The sequence below is a fragment of the Zalophus californianus genome, chromosome 4 (genome assembly GCF_009762305.2).
Source record: "Zalophus californianus isolate mZalCal1 chromosome 4, mZalCal1.pri.v2, whole genome shotgun sequence".
NCBI lineage: Eukaryota > Metazoa > Chordata > Mammalia > Carnivora > Otariidae > Zalophus > Zalophus californianus.
The window spans coordinates 82411065-82435353 of record NC_045598.1 but is presented as its reverse complement, the minus strand read 5'-3'; the positions used below and the strand labels follow the sequence as shown (position 1 = coordinate 82435353).

Genomic DNA, 24289 nt, shown 5'->3' with positions numbered 1-24289 from the left:
AAAATACGATTTAAGCAGCAACCTGTAATCTCCTGTTGACGACCAGCTGTGCCTCCTATTAGTATTAATGGAAGTTACACAGGCATAATAAGAAGGAGGGGAAAATGCCACCTTATGCTTTTTGCACACCTTAACATTTTTACAGCAAGTCTGATTACAAGGGTTTACTTGAGCAGCAATTAAACACTGATTGATTACTAAGTACAATTTGTATTCCAGGCAACATGCAAATGGCAATGAAATTCTCAGATAGGGAATGGAATAAATTCTTCTCACATCAGCGAGAGAATCACATTTTTTAAACAGCAAGTGTTTTCTTATATGAAGAAAAGAGGTTCACTGTAAGTTTTTTTATAATATATTTTTACCCAAAGACAATAAGCCTTGATTCATTTGAGAAAGAATAAATGATATGATTTCTGCAGATTGTACTTCCCACTTCACCTTCAGACTACAGTTCTCTTTCCATGATGACAAACTATACGGATGGAAAGCATAATATTCAGTCACAAATGCACTGACTTTGGCTATAGTCACAACAATAAACAATATGTTTTTTCATCAGATTTTGGCACTGCAGAAATAATATCTACTTTTAAATTGAAAGTGAAGTGAAAGGTTGATTTATTAAATGTCTATCAAGTGCCAGACACTATTCTAGGTATGGGCAATACAGTAGAGAATAAAAAAGTAAACAGTCCTTGATCACAGTATTTATGATATGGAAGGAGAAGCTGACAATAAACAAATACACAAATACAGATATAATGTCAGTGTGTATGCAGCAAAGGAAAATATTCAGGAGAAAGTGAATGACGTTGATATATACGTGTGCCTATGTATGTTCAGGAGAAAATGACAGAATGAGAGAATTTAGAGCTTTGCATTTGCTGTTCCCTATGTGTAGAATTTCCTGATCCAATATTGTTGAATGGTCACCTGGTCTGTATCATGCTGGTGTTAATCCAAGGACAAAGAATAGAAAGAGCTGTGAATTTGGGATATTGGACAAATGGTTAAGATCAGAGTGGTTGAAGTGGCATTATTTTTCCCCCACTGGAGACAGGAGGTTTTATTGATGCTGATGGAGGTAGAAAAGGCCCCCAGGAGCCTGGGGAAGGGGGCGCTGAGTCAGTCAGCAGATGCATAAGGTCTGGGCACATGGGGGTAGGTTAGGGCACATTCATCTTCTCAGGATTCTGTGGCTCCTTCTTTGGGGAAGGGAGAGAGCCTCTTGAGGGGGAAGCAATTCAAAGAGCAGTGAGGGAGAGGTTAGGGACAGCTGAGAACTCCTAACTTGAGAGAAGGCACCACAATAGGCAGCAACATCTGTATGGAAAGCTGGATCAACTGGTCAGTAGGGGAAATGGGGGAGGGGCACTTGGGTTGGCTTTTTGGGGAGGGGTCCAGCCTTGGCCTAGGTGGGCTCTCAGGAATACCTGGTGTTCCCAAGCAGAGTGGGGCAGGGCCCAAAGCCCCTTTCCCTGTGGGCCTCATTAAGGAGAACTAGGCATTCAGAGAAAAGGGCATTCAGGGAACCCCCTGGAAGGAGTGCCAGAATTATTCCTTAAGGCACAGCTGGGGGCAGACAAGGTGCCAAGGCACAACTGGTCGGGGGGCAGGGGCAGCCTCCAAGCCAAGTGCCAGGGTCACAAGAGGACATAGGACTGCCCACGCTTGATGGGCGTGGGGTGGAGCACCACCCGGACAGCCTCAGTGAACACTTCCTTGATGCCGTCCTGCTGCAGGGCCAATAGGTTTTTGAACAAGGGAGTATTATGATTTAAATAAAGATGGTTTAACCATCCACTTACTATATGTATGTTAAGGGATACATTGTAAATGTGATTTACCTTGGAATCTGCATTCTTCCTGAAAAACTGGCTGATGCATCACTGTTTTCACTTCTTGACAATGGAATGTAAAAGAGAAACTATAGTTAATAAACTTATAATCAGATGTGTTTAAAAACAAAAGCCAGAAATTGTTACTGTTTAATGTATTGTAACTAGCAGAGAAACTGGAAGAAAACTAAAGAGTGATATCTATAAAATAAAAAATTAGTAAGGACTATTGAGATCATTTTGTCCAGCAGTTTGCCTTTCTCAGGCAGGGAAACATGGTTGTTTATGTTCTTTTTGCAGATTTCCAGGTATAAATACTTAATATCTCCCTAGTAGTCCATGCTAATATTTTATTACTTTGACATAGAGGTTGTTTTTCTTATATCCAATTAAACTATCTCATTATTTATTTATTTATTTATTTTTAAAGATTTTATTTATTTATTTGACACAGAGAGACAGCGAGAGAGGGAACACAAGCAGGGGGAGTGGGAGAGGGAGAAGCAGTCTTCCCACTGAGTAGGGAGCTCGATGCGGGGCTCGATCCCAGGACCTGGGATCATAACCTGAGCCGAAGGCAGATGCTTAATGACTGAGCCACCCAGACACCCCATCTCATAATTTATTAAGCCTGTTTCCTGATCTGATGCCAAAACAGAAAACAACTGCTCACTATTCCTATTTAAAAAACTTATTTAAATATGAAAAATTATTCAAACTGAACTAGCTTTATCTTCTCTATGTTAAATGATATCAAATTCTCTCATCTTTCTCTTTTTATCACCTTAGCCACATTTTTCTTATTCTGAGAACAATCTATTTTAAAGTATGAATTACTTCTTGTATCAATGCATCATGAGTTGTTTAGAAATTCATGTTATATGTTTGGCAATTTAGCTTAGTTCAAATGATGGGAGAAAGATGGAATAGTATTTAATACATTATATTTGCATGAAAGTCTCTAATAGAGCTCATCATCTAGGCATGAATTTACTATATGTATCAACCATAAACATATATATTTATTTAGGATGTAATTGATATAGCCATAAATGTTACTTATATGTACTCATATATATGAAATGTTTCATACTGCAGCACAGAAAGGCCATGATATAGATATCATTTCCATACATCAGGGTTATTATAGGTTATAGATATACTAGAATAAAATAGAACAGAATAGAATAGAATAAATGATAGAAAGATAAATAGGCAGACACAGATTCTGCAGGGGAACATAGGCTACTATCACTCTATTTCAAGGCAGAATAATAAGATGGAAGGTATACTGAGTGAGAGTCCTGGGCAGGATCAGCTACCTAGAAATCTTGTGAAAATATACAGTTAATCATACTATGACTGTAGGAACTCTAAAAGTTAGTATAGGGGTGCTCAGTAGGTTAAGCATCTGCCTTTGGCTCAGGTCATGCACAATCCCAGGGTCCTGGGATCGAGCCCCATGTTGGGCTCTTTGCTCAGCAGGGAGCCTGCTTCTCCCTCTGCCTGTTGCTCCCCCTGTTTGTGCTCTCCCTCTCTGTCAAATAAATAAATAAAATCTTAAAAAAAAAGATTTAGTTTTCTCTACAAAGAAAACTAAAACTGCACTTTATAAATTACAATGCATTTAAAACAAAAACCACTAATTTCTAGTATTGTTTTAATAACTCCTACAAAAAAATTAGTTATCAGAAATTCCAGGAAAATACATAAGCATTAGTTTCTCTATGTTTAAATTCAGATTATTATGATGACTAAATCAGAAATATGTGTAATGTCTTAGGCATACAATAGATGATCAATAATGAGAGGTATTTTTGTTAACTCTAAGTAAAATTAATCATTAAGCATACATGGTTCAACAGAGGACGCAACACAGCGATCAATGGTAGTTAAGGCTAGTACAGATGGGAAGGTGGCTCTGTCCATGTACTCTAGTCATTCATTATCCAGTAACAACAAGTGTGGGCCAGGAAAATCTTTCCCTAAAACAAGAGTGGATGCCAAGATACTAACCGCTCAATACAATCTCTCAGAAAGAAACATTTGGTGGCCTTTAAATAGAAAATATGATGCCAAAAGAATGCTTTTCAGTTCCATATTTTTTAATCTACAAATTGCAAATAGTTGTGTTGAAAAATGTTTATTGACCGAAAGATGTATTATATTCTTTAGGGGACCAAAGTCAATCCTGAAATATGTTAATGTTGTTATATCCTAATGGTGGTGCTGAGGGGGACAAAAAATATCATAAAGCCCTTAAGAAACAAACTTTTGTGTGTGTGACACAGATGGTTGGAATAAATTATGGGGCTCAATAAAAAGCAGTTCAATTTAGTTTTAAAATCCATTTGGACATTTATCAAAGATCACATTGTGAAATGTATTTGTGATACTTGGAAGAGTCATACTAATCAGCATCCCTTACTCTTCCACCATACCCCACCTTCCAAAAAAAGAAAAGAAGAAAAAAACTAATGAAACTTCTTTCAAATGAAGCCTAAAACAAGATCCTTGAAATTTATGAGTTCAGTGATGACAATAAATTGAGTAATAAACTGAAAAAGTATACGTGGTGGTAATATACAGATATACATACACACAGACACACACAGCACATCCAATGGCACACATACATAATATATTAGTTCTTCTAAAAGAATGTTAAATGGTTATTCTGCCTAAGATACAAACTACCAAAAATTCATCCCCTTGTACTCTGCAAGTTGGATGCAAATATTAAAGAGAGACATGATAGGGCGCCTGGGTGGCTCAGTCGGTTAAAGTGTCTGCCTTCGACTCAGGTCATGATCCGGGGATCGGATCCGGGGGAGTCTGCTTCTTTCTCTTCCTTTGCCCCTCCCTCTCCTTCCGCCCCTCCCCCAGCTCATCCTCGCTCCCCTTCTCTCTCAAAATAAATAAATAAATAAATAAAATCTTTAAAAAAAAAGACAACATTTTCAATAGATGGAGAAGATAATGCTCAGAATACTTGAAAAAAAATAAAATTAATGAAACCCTTTGCATGTGTTTAAGACATGAAATAAGGAAATGTAAAATATTTTCAAATTCATTGAAAATAGTCTAAGTATTTTACATGGATGATTACACTTATCATATATTGCCAAGTGAGTTGCTAAGACAAGAATGAGAACAGAAAATATGCTTCAGAGTAAGCCTCTAGTTTAGAGTTTCTCTGATTGGCATACATGATAAGTTTCAATTTTTAAACATCAAAAGATGTACTGGAACAAGTGCTACTGGGAAGGTACACAAATAGGCTGATTTTTAGTTCACTTGTTCATTCGATCAACATATATTAGAGCACACTTACTTACTTCCATATATTACATACATTGAACCCCTGAGGGGTTCAAAGATGATTAAGACATAGTCCTTGCCTTTGAATAATTCTTTCTGGTGGGGAGGCAGACACATAAATGTGTAATATTCAATATTAAGTGCTAATATAGAAACATGAAAAAATGGTAAGGGATTATAACCTACTAGCTGTTTCATGCTATAAGCTATTAGCTGTTTCATCTAAAATATTTTTGAGCATATACAATGTGCTAGGCACGGGGGACACAGCAGTGTAAGAAACAACCTAATAAAATTTACATTTCAAAAAAAAACATTTCAGTAGGAAAACGTAGACAATGATCAAACACATAATTAAAACAAATAGAATGTTGGTTTATATTAAGTGTTATAAAGAAAAATAAGGTGGGAAGGCAGGGATAGTGAATGTGAGAAATGTAAGCGACAGTTTTAAACTTGGTGGTCACAGAAGAACTTACCAAAAAAGTGAACTTTATGTAAATGCTTAAAACTGATGAAGAGCTAACCATCAAAATATCTGTAGAATATCATTGCAGGCAGAGAGAATAAGAAGTGGAAAAGCCTGTGTGAATGGAGTTGGAACAAACAGAAATAGCAAGAATTAGGAGAGAAAACAAGCAGCTATATTATTGATGCCTGTAGGCCACTATGTGGAATTTTTTCTACTGAGTGAAATGGGAAGCGATGATGGGTTTGGAGCAAAAGACTGACAGGGTTATTGTTTTATAGATTAAATAAATCAATACACTCAAATGACTATTTTGTGATAGGACATTCTTCAAACACTCAGATTACTTTTACCTAGTGAGATAAAGCTTAAGTAGTTCTATCTGCCAGCTTCTATACCTTAAAAAATTTAACCTAGGACTATGATGATATTAATAATTCTATTTGCCAGTTTCCATAATGCTTAAAAACTTTTCAGCCAGGAATGTGATGATACTAATAATTATTTTCATTTAGTGGATTATAGAACATCATAGATAATTTTGGTATTTTTTAATATAAATTACTTCATATATAAATTACAGAGTGCCTAACATGGGTCAAGCACCATAGTACAAATAATAAAGGCCTTGCATGCATATATGCACATTTAAATTTATAAAAGGTAAATGTGTTTCTGTATTTGCTCATAATACAATGGCGTTTTAAAAGTAACTTTTACTTTTCCCTATAATTACCTAAAACGTGTTTGTGATTTATCCATGTATATTTAGACCCTATAATCTCATACGCTCTTGGATATACTGTCAGTATCTTCCCCTGATGTTAATATTCCACCACCTTACTTATAAACGCTGCGTAAAATTGAATTGTATCAATTTAATACAGTTATTAATCAGTCACCTTTTGTAGATTTATGTTATTACTTTTTTATTTTTGCATAAATTACTTTGGAATGAGCCATATTTTTAAGTATATTTTGCATATAGCATAATCCTTCTCTCTTAAGATGACAATTCAGAAATAAAGTTACTGGGTTAAAGAAAATGCATGCGTTTAAAGTGCGGCTATATATTGCTGAATTGCTCTACCTATATACTGTAACAAGTTTTTGCTCATTATAGAATCTTAAGTATCCGTTAATTTTCTTACACCTTAATCACTCCTTAAAATATTTTTGCCAGTCTAATAGGTGAAAAATCATATCTCATTTAATTGGCATTTTTTTTTACTACTAGTTTGGGTGATATAATTTTTTTTTTTTAATCAACCACTTATATTCTAAAAGGGAATCCATTCTAGGCAAGGAGAATAAAGGGATAAGGCACATTCAAAACCACCAAGGTCCTTAGTCTAGGGAAGGTGGCAATCACAAAAACAAACTACAGAACAAGAACAGCATGTCATTCATTATTCAGATGATTAAAAATGGATCATCATAGTTTTATGTTGGAAAACAGAAATAGAGACACTGATGGAGACAGAAATCCTTCTGGGTGCAGGTTTTTCTTTCCAGACTGATTAAAAACACAGGGCTCTGCTCCATAAGTGTAACAAAATACTAAATAACAATGTCATTATATGGTAGAAAATTCACTTTTTTGGTTTCCAGTGACAACGATTATTACCATCCTGGCTGGCATGTGGAAGAAATAACTGAGCCCATTCCCAGAAATCACTTTCTTGGTTGATTTTAAAACATTCACCCAAGTGAATATATGAATATGCATTATACATACATTACAATCAGAGTGATACTTCAAAAATACATATTTGATCATGTCATTCCTCTGCTTTAAAAAAAATTCCATGGTTTCCCACTTCTTATAGGATAAAATTCAAAATCTTGAACTAATGCTAAAATACCACATGGCAACACTCTGGGTCACTCTCCCTCTCGGTGCCTCTGCTCTAGCTATCAGAGGCTCTTTTCCCTTCTATCAGGACACCTCTGGCCTTGGAGCCTTTGCAGGATTACTTTCTTGCCTGGAATGCTTTTGATCTCTTCCTTTTTGTTTTAACTTTGTCTCTCAGATCTTAGCAGCAAGGGCAATTCCTTAAGAAGTCCTTCACTGATTTCCCAGGTCCCTCTGCTGTAACAGTCCTCTGTTTTACCTTGATATTTCTATTCATGGTAAATATTATATTATTGTGTGATTACTTGACAAATGTTCACCTCCCTAAATCATCTGCAAGGTAATGCATGAGCATAGAGTTCACTTTTATTTCACTTACCACAGTATCTCTAGTGTTTTGTTGTTGTAACTAGTGCATATTGGGTACACAATTGTTTGTGATATGAATAAATGGATGAACAAATACAAAAAAAAACTGTGCTTAATGCTAGACCACTGGGGAAAAAATAAAGCACATGGAAGTCTGCATTTTTATTGTGTTTCTAAATTTGTGGTACTGTATAACTTTTCAGAAATGAAAGATGACTCATAAGCTTCCCTTCTGATTATGGTAATAATAATCATAATAATATTCATTCATGTAATGTAAACTATTAGGCTGAAATGCATTTTGGTGAATTTGTACACTATTAGATGAGCTGTCTCTCCAAAGTCTACAAAAAAATTAATGTGGAACACCTGATATTTGACTGTGCTTCCAGATGGAGGGACAGCTTGACAAATGCCATCATAATTTACAACTTTTAAAAAGTGTGGTGTGAATGCATTTGCAGTAAGCTTTAAACAGCTTGGATTATTTACAGGTACAACTGTGTTTAATGTGGAATTTCAATGGATTTAAAATATTATTCGATTCAATCACTGATCACAGAATATAGGTGTGGCATGTGAGCAACATGATTTGATGCTTTAATTACATATCTTAGAACTGGGTACATCTGGTGAGTTCGGGGGGGAATTATAAAATAGCATTCCAATTTTGTATTTGATTATTGAGTGTCACTGAAGAAGCTCTTACCTTTGGAAAGACAGCATATTTTGAACTTATCCTATGGTAGCTTAGGAGAATAATAATCACAAAAAGTGAACATGGAAATACAGTGTCTAACTCTTAAGGATAACTTGGACGCTTGTACCAATATAAAACTAAAAAATGGATTGCTAACTGATAAGATTTGTAGTATAGTGCAGTCTAAAAGAGTATATAAGTCTCTGTCTCTGGTGGTTAGGAATTTGACTATTGAAGCTCTCTGGTTAAACTGGAGAAGGAACCATATATGTTATTAAATACATCACTCATATGTTTATGTTATTTAGGTATATGTGCATATACCCTTTTTCTCTCCTCCATATATGTATTCGTATGTACATATATACTTGTATATATGATAAATACTATTATATACCATTATAATCATATTATTATACATATATAATACATACATATCTCCAGGAGGATATAGATGACTTTGGAGGTTGGGTAAGGTATGGTTGTAGGAAGATGCAGGAACATCTGACTTTGGAACATTACTTCATAAAAAGGAAAGTAGTTTGACATTTTAACTAGAAATTTGTTGACAGACACTGTGATTGACTTCTCAGGAATAAGTAGGACATTGAGAAAAACACATGGTAAGGTGAAACTAAAGCTTCTGAAATGAACTGCTTAATGCATAAACCACCATCAGGATCTACTGTGTTCATTCAATCACCAAGTGTTCTTGGTCTCTTATGCTTCAGTCCTGGGCTGGGACCTGACTATCCGGTAAACAACCAAGCCAGACATGAGCCCTCTCTTCCTGGAGCTTACATTGTAAATGGAAGAGAGTTATTAAACAAGTCACAAATAAATATGCAAATAAAATTTGATAGGGCTATGACAAAAAAATAGGTGTTAAAAAGAGAACAGAGACAGTCTAATCTTGTTGATTGGGATGGGTTAGTCTAATCTTGTTGATTGGGATGGGTCAAAGAAGCCTTCTCTGAGACCTAAAGGATGAGTAGAAAGGGAAGAGTCCTCCAAGTGGAGGACATGGGCAAAGGGAGGAGAAATGGTTGGAAGAAGGAAAGGTTACTCTGTGGTGAAACTTAAGGAGTATGGCAAGAATGGCCATAGGTGAGGCTGGAGAAGGGTACAGGAGGTTATTAAGAGGTCACTGAAGAGTTTGTATTTTATTCTGACTGCAATGCAAACCACTGAAAGATTTATACAGTCCGTGTGTGTGTGTGTGTGTGAGATATGAGTTAATACTTTTTAAAACTCAATCTGGAGTGGAGAGGGGTAAGAGTAGAAGCTGGAACACCAGTAGCTTGGACCTTGGTGGATGTACTGAAGATGGAGAAATGAACAAATATTCCAAGATCTCTTTAGGAGGCTGAATCCTGAGAACTTGGGTATGGATAAAATGTGGGAGAAAATATGATTTTAAGGTTTCTATAGTTTTTTCTTAGTAATACTATTTGATTCAAGAAAATGTATCCATTCTCTATCTAGTAAATTCCAGGTTATGGAAGGTAATCTAATGGTTTGTTTAAAGAAGTCTTCCCAAATCACTCAAGGTGGTGAGCACCCACACCCCAGTTATTCTGTTCCTTTTTTTATCTTCCAAGCAGGCTTACTATTTTGCTTACTCTGAGTAGAATCTCCATGAGAGTGATGTATTTCCTGAAGACAGAGTATATCTAGAGTACCTAAGGCAGTGTTGGGTACATTGAAAATGTTCAATAAATATTTGTTGAATGAAATGATGAATGAACTAATGAAAGAATAACGATATGGAGGAAATACCTGAATCCAAGGTGCTCGCAATTTAGCCGAGAGGATTAAGAAGTGTGACAAAAGCCTCACTAGAAGTAAGCAGGTAGTGTTGTGGGAGAAGAGGGGACGATGTATCTATCTAATCGGGAGAACGGAGGGAAGTCTGAAGACATATACTCAAAGATGAATATTTTTTGGATTGAGACCGTCCCTAAAGGAGAATCACTCCCCTCTCCACAGCAAGCTCTATAACAAAACATAAAGCACTCTTCAAAAGAGCTTCACATTTTAGAATAATATATATATTTGTAAATCGCCCTTAGAAAGGATTGTCCTGCAAAAATATAACCTTGATTCTGTACCACCTACATCGCTTACTACTTGTCACTTCTGGCTGTAAAAATTTTGCTCGCCTCCCTCCCTCAGCCCCACTCTAACCCCGCCCCCGTTCTCACCCCCGGGTTTTGACTACTTTTATTAGATTCGCGCCCTTGCCTTCTCCCGCCTATTTGCTGGATGAATGGAGGAACGTTTACTACCTCATCCCTGAGGAGTTCCAGAAGATGCAGCTGCCCAGAAGCCAACGTTTCTGCACCTCGAGGAGTTCGTGCGGAAGGAAGGAAAAGGAGCAAATTGTTACTTAAAGCGCCAACTGCTTTTACCTTTGGTCCTGTGGGTCTCTCCCATCTGGCCCCTGCCTACCAAGCTCAGGCTTTAACATTTTATAGAGCAAAGGTCAGTCCCGGGAGCAGGCTCTCTCTCCTTCCCTTCCTTCTGCCTGTAGAAAGAAAACAAGCCGCCAGCTTGGGGGATGGGCCGGGCTCCTTTCCCCGTCGCTCCGCTGGGCAGCCCCGCCCCCGGGGTGGGGCCTCCCGGCGCCCGCCCCGCCCCCTCGCCGCCGACCCTTCGCTTCCTATTTACTCTGTCACTACGGCTGGCGGTCACTTCGCTCTCTGACTAGAGCCCGAGGACGCTAGGAGGGTCTGTCACTAGGAGACTTCAGGCTGTGAGCACTGCCATGGCCCCCGTGCTTAGCAAGGACGCGGCGGACATCGAGGTACCTACGGCGCGCCGGGTCTCCTGGGGCGGGAGGGGGCCCAGCTGGTGGGTTCGGGGGAGGCCGCCGGGATTGCTCGGGTAAGAGTGGGAGATGCGGGAAACTTTGCCTCCGCGGGAGGTCTGCGGGGGAGGTGGAGGAGCGGGTAGCCAGAGCCCGGCGTGGGCAGCGAGGGAGAGAAGAGAAGTGCAGGGGTCCCGCGACCGGAGGGGGTACCGTTTGGTTTGGGACCTGGCTGTTTACTTTGGAGGGGATTAAGGAAACCTGTCTAGTCTTGCCCTGAATGGCGTGACTAAGAGGCACAAGAGTTCCAGTGAGGTGGAGTCTGGAGGATAGGAGCTCCCATCTCCCACCCAGTCTACCACCACACTGATCATTTCTCCCCCCGTATGCGTTTCAGGGCACCTGTTTGCTGCCCCCACCTCCAGTGGATGAATTCTGAATAAATGCAAAGGTGGAGCATAGAAATAAAGATCTCTGTGTCAGCTCTTATAGCAGTCCCCGCTAGCCATAGTGTTGCTTATGAAATTATTTAACATAGGGAGGGATGGAACAAAGTATTGAGAACATGAAAAATGCAGTGCTGTCAGAAAAACATAAACGAGCTGTATTTTTCTCTCTTCTCAACAGTTTTTGATCCCCTCTTGCACTGTTTCTATAAAAATGGCATCTTTCTTCCTGTGAATAAGGTCCTACCTGAAATGACATGACCATTTCCTTTAAATTTTCCCTAAGATCTTTATTTATAAAATGAGAAGGATTTAATTATAAACAGTGATTTTAGACATACTAACCCAGTTCAGCATTTGTGAGCTAAGATAAACTGCTTCTTAGTTTTTTTTGTTGTTGTTGTGTTTTATGGCTTTTCTTTATTTGAGTCTCCTGTCTCTGATAAAATGAGTGTACGTGTATATGTGTATATTTTTTCTTTTTTATAAATGACACAATTTTTCTTTAGTCCTTTTCAGTGGCTTAAGTAAAAGTTTAAAACCACCTGTTTGCAGAATAGCTGCTTTTGCCACATTTTCCCTCTGTCATTGATTGAAGTAACTTTGTGTTCTCTTTGGGAGATGGTAGTAGTGTTTTCTCCCCACTCCATACATCGGTTTGGGAAAAATCCATTTTAGTAACAAGAGTCAAATTATATTGTAGTGACCTGTCTGGTTAATTTACTTGTGGTTTCTCTTGTGGATAGTTTACTATTTTGAAAATATTGATCAATAAGATACATTTAACTCAATACTTATTCATGTGTGCACAGGGTAAAAGATACTTGATTTATGTCATAGCCCTTTTTGGTCCTTGTTACTTTGACTTAACCAAATCTTTTTCTTTTTTTTTCTTTTTTTTTTTTTAACTAAGCTAAATAGCAAACTTGACAGATTCAGATAGTACTGATTTTTAGAGAATAGAGTGTCAGAGGGCAGGTGGCTTTTGGCTTTTGGCTTTTAGAATGGTGTGTTACTTGCTTAACTGATTTCTTTCTCTGTATTTCTCCAGCAATTGTCTTTGAAATCAGTTCTTAACCACCTAACACTAAGGAAAAGATGCCAGTGAAACATTAAATGAGTAGCTTAGTTTTGTATGTTGTTTGAACCAAGATCATTTGAGAAATCCACACCCTCACGCTCACCTCAATCTAATCTTAATCTGTAGAGTTTATCTGTATGATATTACTTACAATCTAGAATGGTGGTAAAGTTTTTCAGCTTTTATGTAGTTCATATATGCAGCACATTTTAATCAGTAATATCTTTCATTATATACAGTACCTTCCTTTTCTCTCAAAGTAATACCCGTGTTTCATGACCTAGAATACCATGAGAGAGCATAAAATTAATCATTAAAATATAATGCAGTGAGGAAAAATACATTAAGCCTAAAGGAACACATTCAAGAATAGATGTCTCAGTTGATCCTATTGATTCACCAAAGTTCATTTTTGTTTGAAGAATCAGAATGAATTATGAAAGCTCAGTTTTCTATTAAATTTGAATGCATACATTAGATTTGTCTTCCTTGAATGAATTCATTAAGACTATTGTCTAGAGATTGATCTGACTATGACCATTGCTCTAGTCTCAAGTACATGGAGTAATCTTAAAAATAAAAATCAGTATGAAACAAAGTACATATTCACTTGATAAATGTGGAAAGAACGGAAGGTGATGTTGGCAAGCTTCTATAATAGTGATTTAATTTTCCCTGTAAGCTACCTATAAAACCTCAGGTTTCAGTGAAGCAGCCAAGAAATATCTTTGTTTCTGAGGAAAAAAGTTACTGAGGTATAGAATTTGCTTTGTGTGTTCACTCCATAATTTCTAGCCTCAGTTAAATAATCACATCAGGGTTTGAAGGATTGGGAGCATGAAAAACAATCAGAATGTCACCAAACCCCAAAACTGGAATATTTCAGGCTGGAAGATAGGCATAACAACGATGAATTAGTAAGTAATATATTAAGCAATAGAACCTCGCTCATATACTCAAAAATTGTTATTGTAGTAATTGTAGAAGCTGCATGAGAAGTGAAGGTTTTGGGGTGTTTGGGTGGCTTAGTCAGTTAAGCATCTGCCTTCGGCTCAGGTCATGGTCTTGGGGTCCTGGGATCTAGCCCTGCATCCAGGCTTCTTCAGGGCTCCCTGCTCAGCGGGGAGTCTGCTTCTCCCACTCCCTCTGGCCCTCCCCCTTGTCCTGCTCTCCTGTGCATGCGATGGTGTCTCTCTCTCTCAAATGAATAAATAAAAAATCTTAAAAAAAAAAAAAAGTGAAGGTTTTGTTTTTGTATTTGTTTTTTTTTTTTTTTTGTCCATTTTTTTCCCTGACACATTAATGTGGTTCAGACCATGGGATCTGGAGCTAACTGTCTGGGGTTGAAGTCTAATTTAACTCTTTTTAGCTGTGGTTCTAGGCAAGTTACTTAGATTCTCTGAGTCATATTTGCATAATCTGTTAAATAAAGAAAATCATAATAGAAAATAAAACAAATGTCACAAGTTGACATCTTGTTAGGAAAAAGGACAAATGTTAAAAAAAATATGAACAAATATCTTAGGAAAATCACCGCCAATGAAATAATTGGCATTCTAAAGTTCATTAATAGTAGCTATATACTTTTAAAAGTCATTTTACTTTATGGGATTAGTTTTTGGATAAAGCTGAATTTTGTCTAGGATGACTTTTGAATACAAATTCTCCTGGGAAGTTTTCAGAGAAGGTTAATACCCAGTATTGATCACTTTACCTGACTTCAGCAGTACCTTCACAGTACTTCATTTAGTTTGAATTGATAACCAGTATAGGTCAATATCTGCACATTTAAAAACAAGTAAGAATGATTTTGGAAGAGTGCACTGTGTTCAAGTTCTTATTCGAATCTTTCCAATGACATGGATAATTGAGAGTAGATTATAAAAGTATAGCTAAAGGAAAATGTATATAGCCACAGGAAGTGTTTAACTTTTTGAATAATAGTAATTTTGGTAAATATTTACAGCCAAACTAAATTGCTGCCTACCACTCTAATGCTTTCACAATCACAAGTCAAGGTCCATTCCTTGAATTATCAATTAATGGGTATTAAAGGGTATAAACTCATTCCACATTTACCCTGAATCAAAAAGGGATTTCAGTCCATTGTCTACAGAATCACAGTGCATTTCAAGTCAAATAGAAATAGTTTCTAAATTACTTATACTCTGGCTACCATTTGAGAGGATAATTGAGAATTTTCTGTTTATTAAGAAAGGCTAATAAAATGATGGATTTGGAAAATGGGAAAATAAAGGAAGCAACTTGGAGAAAATTCATTTTAAGCAGCATTTTGAAAAAAAAAAAAAGGGAAGGCATAGGTTATGAATTAATTCCTAGAGATAGAAGAGGTATTTTGAAGTATCCTGTATCAGAACTGCTTTTGTCCCAGAGGAGTGGGGAGGGTCATGGATCCAAAGGAGAGAATAAAGATTCAACTTTGCAGAAGTTATGGTTATTTATTTAAAATTTTTATGTTTTTTATTCAGTGTATAAGTGACAGTTTTTTCTTGTCTCCATTCTTTTATTGATTGGGCACCACCGATCTATGGAAATGCTATCTTGACTTGCTAAGGCTTTAAATTTTTTTTTTTTTAAATTAAACCTGTTTTATGAGTTTGAGTTGTTAAAAATATGCTTGTCCTTTATTCTGTGGACCATATTTAGTTTAAAGTATTTCTCCTTTCTAAGGAATTTAGCTGGGCAGTAAAAATGTGTCTGATGATGTGATTTGGGAAGTTCCTTTATTCCATATGATAGGTCCTTGTGATTTTAAAGTACATTTACCTATGTAAGCATGGTCATATGTATATTTCAGTGTATATATATATATATATATATATATATTTAAATCTACCACCTACACACGGATTCAGTGACCTATTTTAGAAGTTTAATTAAAAACTGTGAGATTAATGACTATTGATGAATCTATCACTAGGGAAATTTTTACATTGGATCTGCTTATTCATAATCATAGCAGATACTGTTGTCCGATTGCTTAATTGTAAAAATGTGCTGGAATTCCAGTAGCCTTCTTTCTGATGTTCTGGAAGAAAAATTCAGTTTTGAGAAGCTGAACATAAGGAATTGATAAGAATGTGAAAGACATCAAGGGCCAAAATACTGAGATAATTGGATAATCTTTAAGCAATCTTTTACTTTAATATTTGAATATGGCATTTTACCAAACAGGGAACAACTCAAGAGCTGAAAAATAGACTTTCCAGTAAGGTAAACCTATCTGGTCACTGTGGGAGAATTTTTAATAAGCATAAACTTAAGTTATAAAATTAAAAACACTAAAATTAAAGATAATTTGACTGAAAAAATCAAGTTATAAAATAATATGACAAAGAAAATATGATATTTGATATAATCCAGACTTCAATGTGGCTAAAGAGGATATTCAAAAATAGGATTGGTGAATTTATTTTTCTGCCTCTTAGCTATATGGCTATAATGACAAATATGCAGTGGAAGCCTTCAGTCCTTAAAACTGTAAGAAAAATTCTATGTCATTTATAACTTGCCTTAATTCAAAAATATTTAACAAGACATTCTAAGATTATAAATTTATAGTCAGAGTTTTGATTTTTAAATGTGACATGTTTACCTTCTGGATTTCATTTGCTCTTAATCCTCTATATCAAAACAGAAGGTATTTTTTGGCCTCAAACATTAATAGTATGGATGTTCACTGATATCCTGGAGCCAATTATACTACTGAGATAACTCTTAATAGGATTATATATTTCCTGTGGTTTATAATTATTACTTCTTCCTTTGCTTGTAATTAAAATGTTATGCTGGTAGAGGTGAACTCAGTGTATAATTTTTCTTTTAGAATGTTCACCACAGATATCTATTTATTGATATTAGGAAGTCAGTAAATTTGTGTACAGTTATTCTTCTGTATTTCACAAAATCAAGCTTTAGTTCGTGGTTAAAAAAGAACGTATCATATTAAAACAGAGCTGGGTTCTAATCCTGGCTTCTTATTTTTTTATTTTTGTGATTGTGGTCAAGTTGTTTCCTGGATTATCATTTCTTCTTCTGTCAATTGGATTTAAGCTTAATTATTTCATGCAATAGCTATAATGGTTAATTAGTGTCATATACATATAATGCCTCAGATAGCATGTATCACATAAAATACATGTTTTTTAAGTGGTAGTACTTCTTTTAAATATCACTACTGCATATATCATGTATATTATGTAAATGTCATTGGGCTGAAATTTTGTTCAATTCCAGAAATTAACTAGTGGTATCAAAGTCTGTTAAAATATGTGAGGGAGGGGAGTAGTTAAAGAAGTTAAAAGAATTACAATGAATGCTCATTACAGATTCAGAAATGTTGCAGATATGTCTTTATAAGACTTTATAATTACTTTATGGAATTAGTTTTTGGATAAAGCTGAATTTTGTCTAGGATGACTTTTGAATACAAATTCCTGAATTTTATTTGTCAATATTACCAATGAGTTTCTGAAATTCAGATTAAATTAAAAAGACCCACTTCATTTTCTTTTATTTCTATTTTAAAAATATCTTTAATGCCCTCTGTATTGCCAACCTTCTAGTGTAAACTGAAGAAGATTCAAAGGAAGTATGTGGCATAGGTTTTGTCTATATGGGAGTATCCACATCTAATACACTAGGGAACAAGATTCAAATCCAGGACTGACCCCCCAACCCTTACTATTTTACTGCAGTATACATATGGATTAACTTTTTACTGTTTTTCCTGGTTGTTTTTGAGACTATATCAGGACCAGTGCATTGGTGAAAATTATTTCTTTGCATTCTCAACTATATTTAGAAGGGTTTAGTTTTATTCTTTTCTGAAAAGAAATTTCTACACAATTATTAAAAAAAAAAGGCCAACTCAGATATCTCTTTGTACAAACTGGATTAGCTTATAATTTCTCTAAGCAAGTATATTAGCTTGAAAGACAGTTTTCTTTTTTTTCCCATCTCTGCACATACTGTATATGTTCATGAAAACTTTTTCACCTCCTAGGAAGTAAACAGTTGGAGATCAACCTATTTAGCACCAGGAAATGTAAAATGTGCTTTTTCTGAAAGATGACTTAAATATTAAACTTTTTTATACTAGGTTATGATAATTTTATTTCTTTGAGAATTTCAGCTTGGTTGTGTAATAGCATTCTTACTATCCTCTACCTCTATCATAATAATTAAAGAGACAATCTGTGTCCCTACCTCCCAGGTGCTTGGAAATTGATATTATGAGTGCTTATGAATGTCCCCTTGAGGCATTGCTGACTGGGCCACTTTAAAGAAAAATCTCTTCATCAATAATGAAGCCCTGAGGGCCACTTCTCAGGGGACCCACACAAAATTACATGTCAACTCCAGGCCTGATTTATACAGATGGTGCTCATGGATGGAGCCCTGACTGCACCTCCCCTCCTCCATATTTTATTACCCACCACTCTCTGCTGATCCTCCCCACTCCCCCCACCCCTTACACTTCTCTCCAAACTTCATCCCCTAATTTTCAACTTGTTTTACCTACCCACATTTGACTCACCTAACTAGATCTTTTATTTAATCTTTGTGAAATCGTTTTGAATGAAACTAAAAATTGACTATAGCAGCATGTTAAAAATTTAAAATGTTAGTATGTCTAATGTAAAAGCCATGTGAAAATCTTCAGCAAAGCAATAGAACAGAATGTGTATTCACTGTATGTTAATTAATGCAAGTATTCCAGGATAGGGGACAGGCCTGGAAATATGTTTGCTCTACATGTTGGGTCCCTTGCTCTCTGACCTTGTGGAAATCATTCAACCACTGTGAAGAGTTTGCTGACTTCTCAATGAATTTGCTATTGATCAGTCTTTTAAGGATGGTTTGTAATAAAATATGGCAATGGTGAAATTGTTTGAAATGTGACCTGCTGAGTGACCTGTTAAGGAAATGCAGACACGGTGTTGTCATAGCTACTCTATTTTACATGCTAGGTAGGATTAAGTATACCATTTGTACCCATTATATGGAACTGGTATACTTCCCTGATTTTTAAACTTTCTTCCTGCCTGCCTTCTTCCTTTTTCTTTTTCAATCAAAGGAATGATTTTTTTAAATCTCTCCTGAGCACGCAGAAAAAGTTCAATCCTTCTATATATGGATGGAGTTCTGTGAGGTGATCTGGGATTCATAAATTGATATCTTGTATCTCTTGGATGATGTTGTCTTTAACTAGAAATTATGATCAGAGATTCTAAAAAGGAATTGGGAGTCTCTTAGTGTTTCTCCAGTGTGTTTGTTGATTGGTAACTGTCAGTGGAAACCATAGTATTGAATCCTTGGGTTTCTAGCCCATAGGGAATTTAAGTTACCTTTCTCTGACTCCTTGTACCATAGTGACCTCAAAGCTATGGGGACTTTCTTTCAGATATTCTTACATGATAAATATTGGAGAGTACTGGAGTAGAATGTTTTAAATCCTCATACTTCAAAGAAAGATACTCAGTTCTTCTCACAGATCCCTAGGGTTAACTAAACCATGACAGCTTTCACAGCAAGTTGCTTTTTCGGGGGGGGGGGGGTTAACTTTTGTAATTTTTTTCATTCTTTGATTTAATTTTACAATTATTTTTCATGATCATTACAGGAAAAAAATGCCAAAAAAAAGTGAAAAGTAGACTCCAAACATACATAGTCACACCACCCAAAACAGCCCTGCTAAATGATTTAGTACTTTTCTTTCCTATGCATAAGGAGTTTTTTCCTAAACAGTTTTAATCACATTGAGTTTTATATTTGCTTTCTTCTCCATTCAGAACTATTTCCCCCGATTCATACTAACTTTTTAAATAGTTTTAAATAGCACCATGAGATTCCATGGAGTGGAGATACCAAAATTTATTCAAGCCTCTCCTTTATGATCAGATATTTACTTTGTTTTAGTTATTTATAATAATGCTTCAGTATTTTTTTTCTTAAGAAATTTTGCTTAAAATACATTGGAAAGGGTTGGCTTCATTGATATATAGTGCATTTAGTTTGCCTTTTCCATCTACCTACATGACTTAAATGAATTAAGTGTCTTTAAAAAAAAGTGTTTTTAAAAGGAAAAAGGGTTCATTATTGGGTGCAAAGACAGAAAGGACAAAATGTATTTGGAACCAATTACTCATTTGCCAAATCCCCCCCACCACATTCAAGGTTACAGAACACAGAGGCATCTAAATGTAGTTTCCTATGATGTGGATGTGACTTCACTTGGACTCAGTGCTTATTTGAAGCTTCATTCTAGATCATGGCTTGATTGCCTGCATTTTCCTTATTTTTTTTGCCAGGGAGAACAGGAAGAGTAAAGTTGGGTTTCAGGTTGTTATTTTAAATGGATAAATCTCAGGTTTTTATCTTGAATGAATAAATATAACAACTGTAGATGTTCCAATGTCTGACCAAAATGGAAACTTTTATATTGTACCTGCCACCCTGGGCCCCTCCCTCTCCTCAAACCACTCTACCAGGCCAGATTTTCAAAGCATTCTTTTACCCTAGGCCTTTGTATTAGAAGTATAATTTGGTGTATGTGTGTGTGTGTTCATGTGTATGTATGTATGCCTACACAAAAGCACGTGTGTGTGTGTGTGTGTGTGTGTGTGTGTGTGTATGCTGTTTTTCTTTTCCTTATGGTACTCAAGAAGAGGAAGAAAGTGGTGATTGGCTTAATTTGCATTTGTTTGAATATTGGTTAATTTGAACATTTTTTCCACATTTTAAAATAGTTTGGCTTTTCTTTCTTTCTTTTTTTAAATTTTATTATGTTATGTTAATCACCATACATTACATCATTAGTTTTTGATGTAGTGTTCCATGATTCATTGTTTGCATATAACACCCAGGGGCTTTTCTTTTAAACAAATTAACAGGATTTTAGTGTAAGAGTAAAATAAAAGAGAAAAATAGAAATAAATACAAATAAGAAAAGTAGAAATATCTCTCAACAAAGTGACTTTAGAGGGAACACACTTCAACATAATAAAAGCCATGTATGAAAAACCCTCGGCTAGCATCACAGTCAGTGGTGAAGAGCTTAAAGCTTTTCCTTTAAAATGAAGAGCATGTCAAAGATGGTCCCCTCTTACCACTTTTATTTAACGTAGTACTGGAAATCCTACCTGCAGCAATCAGAGCAAAAAAAGAAAAGGCACCAAATTGGTAAGTAAGAAGTAAAACTGTTATTATATACAGATGACATGATTCTAAATATAGAAAGCCCTGAAGACTACACCAGAAAACTCTTAGAATAAATTCATTCAGTGAAGGTGCAGGATACAAAATTAATACACAGAAATCTGTTATGTTTCAATATACTAATAATGAAGTAGCAGAAGGAGAAATTAAGAAAACAATCCCATAAAAAGGAATAAAATGCCTAGAATTAAATTTAACCAAGGAGGTGAAGGATCTGCATTCTGAAAGCTATAAGACACTGATGAAAGAAATTGAAGATGGCACAAATAAATAGAAAGATAGACCATGCTCGTGGTTTGGAAGAATTAATATTGTTAATATGTCTATATTACCCAAAGCAATCTACAGATTCAGTGTAATCTCTATCAAGATACCAATAATATTTTCACAGAACTAGAACAAATAATCACAAAATTTGTATGGAACCACAAAAGATCCTGAAGCAATCTTGAGAAAAAAGAAAAATAAAGCTGGAGGTATCATAATTCTAGATTTCAAGCTATACTACATAGCTATAGTAATCAAAACAGTATGGTACTGACATAAAAATAGACACATTGATCAAAGAAACAGAATAGAGAGCCCAGAAATAAATCCACATTTATATGGTCAATTAATCTATGACAAAAAGAGGCAAGAATACAAAATGGGGAAAAGATAGTCTCTCCAATAAATGGTATTGGGAAAACTGGACTCAACATGTAAAAGAATGAAACTGGACCACTTTCTATCACCATACGGAAAAATAAACAAAAAGGATTAAAGACCTAAATTTAGGACCTGAAATCGTGAAGTTCTTTTTTTTGGTAAAGATTTTATTTATTTATGTGAGAGAGAGGGTGCATAAGAGAGAGAGTGAGAGCAAGCGCAAGAGATAGAGCACGAATGGGGAATAAGGGCAGAGGGAGAGGGAGAAGCAACCTCCCTGCTGAGCAGGGAGCCTGATACAGGGGATCAATCCCAGGACCCTGGAATCATGACCTGAGTTGAAGGCAGATGCTTAACTGACTGGGCCACCCAGGCACCCCCTGAAACCACAAAATTCTTAAAACATAGGCAGTAATCTCTTGGGCATTGGCCTTAGCAATATTTTCCTGGATCTGTCTCTTCAGGAAAGTGAAGCAAAAGTAAAAATAAGCAGTTGGGGACTACATTAAACTAAAAAAAGCTTTTGCACAGCAAAGGAAACCATCAACAAAATGAGAAGGCAACCTACTAAATGGAAGAAGATATTTGCAAATGATATATTTGATAAGAGGTTAATATCCAAAATATATAAAGAACTCATACAACTGAACACCAAAAATGCAAATAATCAATTTAAAAATGGGCAGGGGTGCCTGAATAGCTCAGTCGATTGAGCATCTGATTCTTGATTTCAGCTCAGGTCATGATCTTGGGGTCCTGGGATTGAGCCCCAGGTCAGACTCTGTGCTCAGTAGGGAGTGTGTTTGAGGATTTTCTCCCTCTCCCTCTGCTCCTCCCCCTGCTTACACGTGTACATACCTGCACGCTGTTTCTCTCTGTAAGGTAAATATATCTTTAATAAAAATAAAAATGGGCAAGGGACCTGAATGTTCATTTCCCCAAAGAAGACATACAAATGGCCAAGAGGTACATGAAAAGATACTCAATATTACTAATCATCAGGGAAATGCAAGTCGAAACCACAATGAACTATCAGAGTAACTAGAATAACTCACATCATTCAGAATAACTAGTGTCAAAAAGACAAAAAATAAGTGTTGGTGAGAATGTGGAGAAAGGGGAACCCATGAGCACTGTTGGTGGGAATGTAAATTGGTGCAGCCTTAAAAAATTAAAAATAGAAATCCTGTGTGATCCAGTAAGTCCACTTCTGATAATTTATCCAAAGAAAATGAAAACACTAACATGAAAAGATATATGCACCCTTATGTTCATCGCAGCATTAACTACAGTAGCCAAGATACGGAAGCAATCCAAGTGTCTATCAACAGATGAATGGATCAAGAAGAAGTGGTATATATCCACACAATGGAATACTGCTTAGCCATAAAAAAATAATTAAATCTTGCCATTTGCAACAACGTGGATAGACTTAGAGGGCATTATGCTAAGTGAAATAAGTCAGACTGAAAAAGACAAATACCAGGTGATTTCACTTATATGTGGATTCAAGAAAACAAGACAAATGAACAAATAAAAACCAGAAATAGACCCATAAATACAGAGAGCAAATTGGTGGCTGTTGGGGCTGGGGGAATGGGGAATAAGCAAAATAGGTGAAGGGGATTAAGAGGTACAAACTTCCAGTTATAAAATCAATTAGTCATGAGGAGGAAAAAAAGTACAGTATAGGGAATATAGTCAATAATATTGTAATAACTTTGGTGACAAATGGTAAGTACACTTACGGTGAGCATTTCATAATGTACATAACTGTTGAATCACTACGTTGTACATCTGAAACTCATATAATACTGTAAGTCAATTATACTTCAATAATAAAGTACACACACATACAAAAGAAAAGTAGAAACATCACAGATTTTAAGAAAATTAGATGCTAATTATAAAATCACAACATAATCAGTACTCTTTTGGAAACATATAATCCACTAAAACTAACTTCAAGGAAATTCAGGAAAGCAATGGACTAGTAGACTTGGTCTATTATAGTATTTATTATAATGTAATATGGATCATTATTGTTTATTTTAATTAAAATGAGTGGTTCTTAACCAGATTAGTGGTTAAGAATGTAGACTCTGGAATTAAAGTGCTAATGTCCATTGTATCCTAGCTGTGCCACATATTAGTTTTTGACATTGGCAAATAACTTCAGCTTTCCATGTTTTAATTTCATCTGTCCAATGGGGACAGTGATAGTACCTATATCACAGGATTGTTGTATGGTTGAAGGAAATACTACATATTCATCATTTTAAATAGTGTCAACATAGAGCAAATAAGTAGTTAACATTAAATATTAAAATACTAATGTTGCTTGGTGAATTGGGGAGAACCCCAGCCCTGAGGCCTTGACCCAGGCTATCCCAAAGATGTCCCTGAAGGCTCTCGATCTCCTCATGAGAAAGAATTCAAGGACAAACATAACACTGAATGAGCGACACAAGAAGGGAAAGTATTAAGCGAAGGTATGCTCTCAAGA

At 35.9% G+C, this 24289-nt stretch overlaps 1 protein-coding gene across 3 annotated transcripts in view; it reads left to right on the top strand.

The window, feature by feature from the left end:
* The first annotated feature begins 11217 nt into the window (after nucleotides 1–11217).
* Nucleotides 11218–24289, top strand: part of DPYD (dihydropyrimidine dehydrogenase) — a 795521-nt gene continuing 782449 nt past the window's right edge. For all 3 annotated transcript variants that reach the window (XM_027618372.2, XM_027618382.1, XM_027618392.1), the window contains exon 1: nucleotides 11218–11364. In XM_027618372.2, coding sequence (XP_027474173.1) covers nucleotides 11326–11364 — 39 coding nt within the window. In that variant the 5' untranslated portion in view covers nucleotides 11218–11325. The remainder of the gene's footprint in view (nucleotides 11365–24289) is intronic.